The 8,808-nt window shown below is 33.2% G+C and overlaps 1 protein-coding gene and 1 long non-coding RNA gene across 3 annotated transcripts; both read left to right on the top strand.

Moving 5' to 3' along the window:
* Positions 1 to 545: 545 nt before the first annotated feature.
* On the top strand, positions 546 to 2,945 carry LOC141670514 (uncharacterized). Of its 2 annotated transcripts, none has more exons than XR_012554583.1 (5): positions 546 to 932; positions 1,110 to 1,314; positions 2,055 to 2,190; positions 2,271 to 2,460; positions 2,644 to 2,945. It is a non-coding gene; the product is annotated as an uncharacterized LOC141670514 (long non-coding RNA). The 2 variants fall into 2 exon arrangements; XR_012554582.1 differs by having other exon boundaries at positions 1,060 to 1,314.
* Positions 2,946 to 3,650: 705 nt separating this feature from the next.
* LOC141675018 (putative aldo-keto reductase 2) lies at positions 3,651 to 6,702 on the top strand. Its single transcript, XM_074481726.1, has 4 exons — positions 3,651 to 3,880; positions 5,248 to 5,420; positions 5,509 to 5,611; positions 6,193 to 6,702. The coding sequence occupies exons 2-4, from the start codon at positions 5,248 to 5,250 to the stop codon at positions 6,520 to 6,522; spliced, it is 606 nt and encodes a 201-aa protein (XP_074337827.1). The 5' UTR covers positions 3,651 to 3,880; the 3' UTR covers positions 6,523 to 6,702.
* The last annotated feature ends 2,106 nt before the right edge of the window (positions 6,703 to 8,808 follow it).

Here is an 8,808-nt window from a genome sequence, read left to right as displayed (position 1 = left end):
ATGTTAAGATATATCAATTTTAGTCTTATGAAAAAATTATTAACAAATTTAAAATTTATCTTGCATGTCAGGATTAGAAAATTCTAGTAAAACTTACACTCCCGACAACGAGACTCGTTCCCGATTCACAAGATTATTTTTTAAATTGGTTTTTTCGAAGATCCAACCGTACGGATGTTAAGATATATCAATTTTAGTCAAAAGAAAAAATTATTAACAAATTTGAAATTAATCTTGCATGTCAGTATTAGAAAAATCCAGTAAAACTACGATAAATATAATTAAAATACGACAAATATAATTAAACTACGACAAATATAATTAATTATAATACGATAAATATATAATACGATAAATTTAATTAAAATATTAAAAAAAATTATAAATTAAAATATTTATTAAATTATTTTCCCATTATCACCCAATTTTTCCATTCCCTCCAATGAAATTTCATTTCCCCCTTCCTCCAAATTTCATTTCCCCCCTTATCTCTCCCTTTTTTCCTTTAATTCATTTTTTGTGTGATCCCCCAATTTCCCTTTCCCTTTCCCATCTTATCTCTGACCGCCTTCATCTCCCTCATTGTTCCTCTGCCACTCTTCTATCTCCGGTTTCTTACCTTTTTATTTTCAAAATCACATCGATTAAGCCCAGCCCATTCCCTACTCTCACCAACCTGACCCGAAATCCCTTCTCAGTCTCCTCCATTTCACCCCAACTCGAAACCCTTGAAACCGCCGCAATCGCCGTCATTGGAACCAGCTCCGTCGCCTCCGTCGCCGCCATTGTCGTCATTGGAACCAACCCCGAGTTTGAGAGTCGTGGTTAGGATTTTGGGGATTTTGTTAGGGTTTTGTGATTTGGAGGAGTGGAAGGATGTTAAATTAGGGTTCAAGATGCTCATTAAATTCTTCATTGATAGACGTCCCAAGGTATTTATATCTTCACAATTTGCAATTTGTATTTTTCAATTTGCTCTGTTAAGCTCAAATGAAATGAAATATGGTGTCATGATTGATGTTTTTTAGCTTTAATTCTAATGTCTTTTGTGTTTGTTAGGCAATTGTAGTTTTTTAGTTGCATTTAGTTTAATTTGTTACAAATGTTAGCTGTGGAGGACTGGAGGTGCAGATATGAAGAGGCTGAGAAAGAAGCTGAGAAAGGCTTGACATTTCTGCTAGAGTGGGGAAGTCCATGGGACAAGAGAATGTCATGGGAAGGATGGATTGCTTGGGCTAGAGTTTTGTTGATGAAGGCCAAGAAGAAATCTTGGCCACAGACTTCTTGGTGTATACTCAACTTGGGCCTTGTCAGGTAAAAGCCTGTAACTGCTCCTGTTAAATTGTTATAATTCTAATAATCTAAGAGATGCAAGATTTAATGTAAGCTAGTCTGCAAGAACATTATAAACTATTGTCAACTTATAACTTAGTATGTTTGCATATTTTGATTATGTGTTTCCTTGTTCCAAATTCTGATACATTATGTTTATCTTCTTTGAATTGAAAATATATGATTTTCGTTGCGTCGGTCTTAAATTTGATCTCTCTCTCTCTGGGTAAAACTTGGGTGGTCTATTTTAATGGCAGAAATGTGCTGCTAGAGTTGTGTTGAATTAAAACAAAAACTGCGATACATGCTGCGAGTTGGGTTCTTTTTTTTTTTATATTAAATGATATTTGAGTCGTGAATAGTATAAAAGGAGCATGCACTGATTGTAATTATATGCTGGTTATTTTTTTCTGTTGTGGGTTCTTAAATGTGCTCAAGATTGTGTTGTGAATGTTGAAAATGATGGGTGATTTATCAGCCGCAAAATTATCAAATTTATTGCATTGTGTGCTTGCCACTAACCATTAGTTTTGACATTCAAGTTTGGTTATAGGCATAGCAGAACACATATAATATTAATCTATATTCCTCTGAATAATAGCACAATTTAGTTGGTAATCATCTTACACATACTTATGTCAAGCCATGTGTTGTGTGTGTGCTCACAACCACTGCTAGAAAAGGGACTGGGGAACCTAAATAATTCCTGTAATATACTGTAGAATTGTGCGTACTGATTCCATGAAGAACACCAGAAGAACACCAGCTGCTGGAACACAGAACTTCCATCCTGATCTGCTATTAGGAGAATGAGGGTTTGGGAGGGTGTACAAAGGACAGATAACACGCACCAGTAAAGTAATTATTTTGTTTCTTCTTCCTCCATCTTTGCACCAATTTTTTTCAATCTTAACTCTGCTTTTGGTTGTGTCCTTCAGATTGTCGCAGTGAAGCAACTTGACATAAATGGATATCAAGGAAATCGAGAGTTCCTAGGAGAGATTTTGACACTTAGTATTGTTCACCATCCAAACCTTGTCAATCTTTTGGGATATTGTGCTGATGGCCAACAAAAAATCTTAGTCTACGAATACATGCCAAATGGTTCCTTAGTAAATCACCTTGTAGGTAAGATTCTCAACTTGGATTGCATTTATTTGAATTGCGTCTCTATTTAATAAGCACTGATCCATTCTGTAATCTTCATTTTATATTGAACACGTTCTTAGACTCGTAGATTATCAATTCATCCTTATTATATATTTACATGATTTGTTACACAACTTTATGTTTTTTATTTATTATTTGCAGAGTTCAACATTGCAGCTATACAATGGTTATAAAGCATCTGAATTGAAATATTCAGATGGTTAGAGATTGGAAGTAATGGTCAAGACTTAAAGTTTCCCCCCTGCTAAGAGAGCTGGTAGAATCAAAGGTGGGCAATAGCTAAGGACTAGCCAAGGTGACAGAGCCCCATATAAATCAGTTTTATATAACGAGAAGTGGAAAGCTGCTTATGAAGTTAGTAACATTCTATTTATTGATGAAGCTTATTATGGAGCCAGTTTAATGCATTTTAAAGAACTGGACCTAATTGGCATGAAAGTGAATTTTACTGGTAACTACCAACTTGTTGGTGAATTTTAATGAAACTTTGTTATACTTGTAATTCTTGTAGAGAACCTTTGTATTATAAATTTAATTTCAATTGTGAAATAACAATTGAATTATCATTATATAATTTTATTTTAAAATTGGTTTATTTTAAATAATGAGATTAATTTTATAAACAATTATGTGAAAGTCACTTAAAAAATGATAAAAACCGTTGTATGTCTCACTCCACATATTTTTTTTAAAAAAACTGTTGTCTTTTGATATTCTTTGCAACAGTTTAAATTATTTTCACTATTGTCTTTTAAAAAAATATTCAGAAAAGAAGTTTATAAACTGTTGTTTATGATAATATTAAATAAGGTAACAACAATGGTTTTTCTACAAAACCATTGTTGTTAAGTTAGGTAGACAACAGTTGAATAAAGAAACAGTTGTTTTAATAAAGTTCCAACAATGGTTAATAAAGAGTAACTGTTGTGCCTTATTGATTGTAACCAGTATTGAAAAACGTTGTTGAATCTCCCTTATTACAACTGTATTAACAACCGTTGTCCAACCTTCGATCACACGAGTGTTGGATAGACAACGAAAATTCTACCTGTCAGACAACGAAAAAAAACAGTTGTATGATTGCAAAAATGTTGTAGTGATGGTTCAGTTTTGTGCTGGATACTTCATTATATATTCCGGTGGGGCAGTGATCGAATGAGAGTTTATGTAATTGTAGGCTCTAAAGGATGGTGTCAGAGACAAAGTTGAACTGGCTACCAAGTTTGGGGTCAGGATAGATAGCCAGTTCAGAGAAATTCGGGGCGACCCAGAATACGTACGGGCAGCCTGTGAGGCCAGCTTAAAGAGGCTTCAGCTTGATTGTATTGATTTGTATTATCAGCACCGCGTTGACACTCGTGTGCCAATTGAAATCACGGTATGTTAGTAGTTAGTCTGTGCATTTTTGTATTTGTTTTTTCACAAATTAGTTGTCAAGTTGTTAGGCTTTTTTACTTTTGGTTGCAATTTTTTAGTTCCCGTATTTATGCTAAGACCAGTGCCCCTCAAACTGAAAAATCACAAAATCTCAAATATTTTTTTGGAATAAGGTCAATTACACAATATATTAATGTTCATATGCACTTATGGGTCACAACCGGCTTCAACCAGCAAACATGGGCAGCTCATCAAACTTACATCCTACCGCCCGAGTAGAGCTCAGCAATAAGCCACCTCCTAACAGGCTCACCAATCCAAACACCCACCACTGACCGGCAACATATACTCACCCACTCTCCTGCCACCAACTACTCCCGCAAATGTTATATGCTGAGAGTGGATCTGAACCCTCAACCTCATGAAACATGAGAAGAGGAAGTACGTAACAAGACCCCGTTGGTAGTTTTTAGTATAGCAATGATTCCAATTTAGTAATATATATTAACTGCTTATAAAGAAGAAATTCCTGTGCTGTTTTTATAAGCTCATGAATGACATATTGCGTTATGTCATTGACCATCAATTGTTGTATCTAATTTGATACACCTGGAACTTATCTTCGATATTATCAACCTTTCATAACTAGGTAAAGATGAAGTTCTGTTGTAGAATTATTAAATATAGGTAATCGTGTGATATCGGAATCAAATATACTTTGACCTAGCACTTTGCTGCTTCGCTCTCACTAATATCTACACCCAATCTACCCGAGGGTCCCCATTGAAATAAGGTATCCAGCATACTTAATTTTTGGGCACCTAGCCGTCCACTTGGGTCCTTAATCAACTTGAAAAGTTATTAACCTTGCTAAAAGTACTATTTTATATTACTATTCACAACTAGTATGTTGCTGGCAATAAGCCAATAACTATACAATTGAAAATTGATAAAAGTTTGTGTGATTATGGTACCATTCGCATAATTTGCAGATAGTAACTACTAATATCACAAATATTATATAACCTTTTATTTCTGAAATGTATCATATTACTAGTAAAAATGTTTCTTCAAAACAAAAAAGCCTTCATAAGAGACATTATTAGAAAATCACAATAAGTTTTGCACTTGAAAGTTCTAATACTTGGTTTTCAGAGGCCAAGAGAATTGGGAGTTTAAAAGGGATGCCATGATGCTAATACGCTATAGAGTAAACTGAAATTATATGTCAGCTTCTGTCTACAATATTTTACATATTAGATTCTTACCTAAGTTTTTTTTTTTTCCATTTCTACTAGCGTGATCTGTTTTTATTATTTTAATTCTTTATTTCTCTGATCATGCTTGAGTTGTTCATCTGTTTGACAGATGGGGGAAATGAAGAAACTAGTTGAAGAGGGTAAGATTAAGTATGTAGGATTGTCTGAGGCCTCTGCATCTACCATCAGAAGAGCTCATGCTGTTCATCCGATCACCGCAGTGCAGTTGGAGTGGTCTTTGTGGTCAAGGGACGTGGAGGAAGACATAATTCCCACTTGCAGGTTTGGTTTCTGTTAAAGAATCTTCCAACAGATTATCAAATATGAAAATATATTTAAAGACCAAGTTAACTAGTTTGTTATTACTCAGAGAATTAGGCATCGGGATTGTTGCATATAGTCCTCTAGGACGAGGATTTTTGTCAGGGGGTTTAAATATGGTCGCGAACTTGTCAAAAGATGACTTCAGGAAGGTAAGTTTCTACATTAAATGCAGCTTGAGTTTCATTAGTATAATGTAACATGTAACTGATCATCTAATTTCAGTGCATTGACGTCTTTCTTAAATAAATTAGTTTTTCATGCAAAGCTAGTAAGAGAAGTTAAATTTAGGGCTTCACCCTAGCTCTAGCTCTATGAAGCATAGGGAGATCTATCCAAACACAATTTAGTTAAAAAAAGGTTAAATTTGTAAACTGCATCTAAATTTTCGAAACTATTGCATTAAGAAACATAACCAGTATTTATTTTTTTAACAACTTTGGTTGCTGAATTGCAAGTACTCCGAGTCTTGAACTGATACTTACACAAAATGAAGTAACTGATGTTAAACATCTCTTAAGGACATTGATTGTCTATGCTGGAAATTTGCAAAATGCCTTAAACTGTATGTTGTTTTATTATTCTGGTTTTGAAGTGCTTCTAAGAAAACGGTTGTTGGCTTCATTAAAAATCAATACTCCGAGAGAAATGTTTTAAAAAATAGGGTCTTAGCTCGTTTTCATGTGGTTAAATTGACTAATGATCCTTTTCCCCGTCCCCCTCTTTTGTGTAGCATCATCCAAGGTTCCAAGCAGAAAATCTGGAGCATAATATAAAGCTGTTTGATCTGGTGAATGAGATTGCATTAAACAAAGGGTGTACTCCATCACAGCTAGCACTGGCCTGGGTTCATCACCAGGGAACAGATGTTTGTCCCATTCCTGGAACTACAAAGATTGAAAATCTCAACCAAAACATTGGAGCTTTATCTGTGAAGTTAACAGCAGAGGAAATGTCTGAACTTGAATCCATTGCTGGTTCTGTCCGGGGTGACAGATACTCGTCAATGACATCCACTTACTTGCATTCAGACACACCACCCTTGTCATCGTGGAATGCTTAATGAATAGTCGACTTGCAGTCCCTCTGACATCACAGAAATTCTCAACAAATACTGGAGATGTATTTTGCAGAATGGCTTTGTTTTCTTCTGGTTTTAGGGAGAACTTCAATTATGCGTGAATGGTTAATATTATTTAGAATTTAATATCCAAATAAAATTTAATTGACAACATATTAAAAATATGTGTTTTTTTAAAGATAGTGATAAAAAATACAAAGAATTCATATATGAAATTTATTTAGGTAGTGTTAGTTAAGAAATGTGTTTTTTTGCCTTCTGACATGTAGCAAAGTTGGTTAAAGGGCGAAATAACCCTGGTCTTTTTTCTTTGAAATTAATTATTGCTACTCTACAAAATCGGCCGTCCTAACTTCACCCAACCCTACCTTCTTTTTCACCCTTTATACCTATATCTATCTCCATATTCATCTTCATCTTCTCCTTTTATTCATTTTTTCTTTAATAAAATCGAGATTTGTTTTACAAAATTCGAAAAATCTATTACAATTCTTCACTTTAGTTTTCAGATCTACTAAGGTAAGAGTTTGGATTTTATAATAAAATTCAGTTTTTAGATTCAAAATCTCTGATCTAACAACATATTACAATTTGGTGTTATTCAGAGATTTTTGAATTTTGGGTTTTTTTCATATTGTTCAGTTTAAGTTATTATTTGTGTGTTTGATTGTCTCGCTTTATGCGATGTGTCTCGTTTTGCGCGATGTGGTGGTTGTGTTGAAAATGAATTAGATGGTGTATTGGGAGATCTGGATATCTCTCATCAACAACACTTTCGGCAGGTTTATAGCTGATGTTCGGCAGGTAGATAGTTGGGGTGTGTTTGGAACGGTGGTAAAAATCACATGTGCTCACCTCTCACAAAAAATATTTGTTCATAATATGAGGCCTATAAACTCAGTTGTTGCAACTAAGTCCTCTGAACATTGCAATATCAATCGAATTAATGTGAGTGTAACACCCCAATTAAACAAGTAGAGGTTACACAAGATAAGTTTTATTTATTAATGGAAGTAAAAACAAGCTAAACATAATTTATTAAGCTAACAAAAGTTCAAAAGATCCAAAATAAAGTTGTCTAACAAGATCCAAAATAATATGGAATAAAACATGTCCTTGACTTTATTTTCAACCAGATCACTCATCACACCCCCGATTTACCCCCGACTACCTGTGGAAAGAAATAAATATAAGTGAGCCAAATACCCAGTACAAATTTATCATTAAAAGATAAAGCAAGAGAATATATTTGATTATAACAATTAGCCAAGAAGATGAGTAATATGACAGTAATTATTTAGAATCAAGGAACAAACTAATCCAAACAAAATCAAAGAAATGGCTGAGAACAAGTAAGGTGATTATTAATAAGGGCATCTTATAAAATCTATGCTCGCTAGTAAACAGCAATCAAAGCACAGTGCAAATAGTCCTTCTCCCGTTATCCCCAAGAAGGACAAAATGAACAGCACCAAAGACTGCAAAAACTCCATGTGTCTCGTCTGTGATTTACCCACACAGGTAAGTTTAAGAGCCCATAACAAATTATTACAAAGTGTTGCCAATAATATTGAAAATAAAAGTTGCATGTGACAAATCAAGTATACTTATAGGCAACATAGATCAAAAGTGGTTAAGCAACAACAGGGATTAAAGATGGCTGAGCAAAAATTAACAAGTGTACATATACAAGATGTACGTATACAGATGATCACTATCTCATGCTATAGTATAAACATTTAACTAACAAATAATCTGAATAATATACAAGCCGGTTAATAAAATATAAAATATATTTTATTAATTTATAAAAGTAATGTATAAATCTTTAAGTATATAACTTTATAAAAGTAGACAAACTTAAATTATACATTCATTTAACATATTAAATTATAACAACAATTTAAGAAAATGATAAAAATAAATATAACATGTTCTCTGTTTATCATACTGATAAGATTATCAAATTCACTTCTGCACATTAATACTACAAAATTACTTACAAATTTTAAATTATTATGCCCAAGTATTAGATACTATAATTAATAACATATTGGTTAAAAAACAATGAGACTAAGGTAACAAATATGTTATGAGGAAAACATAATAACATAATATGATTGACAAATGTAAACAATTTATAATTTTAGATAAACAAACAATCAATTATTAATTACTTAACTTAATTAACATAATATTTTGACTACATATGTCCTGTAAAATAAAATATTTTATATATCATTAGTCCCACAAATACATATTTTGTCA

The sequence above is a fragment of the Apium graveolens genome, chromosome 7 (genome assembly GCF_009905375.1).
Source record: "Apium graveolens cultivar Ventura chromosome 7, ASM990537v1, whole genome shotgun sequence".
Lineage (NCBI taxonomy): Eukaryota > Viridiplantae > Streptophyta > Magnoliopsida > Apiales > Apiaceae > Apium > Apium graveolens.
This window is presented reverse-complemented; position numbering and strand designations above follow the sequence as displayed.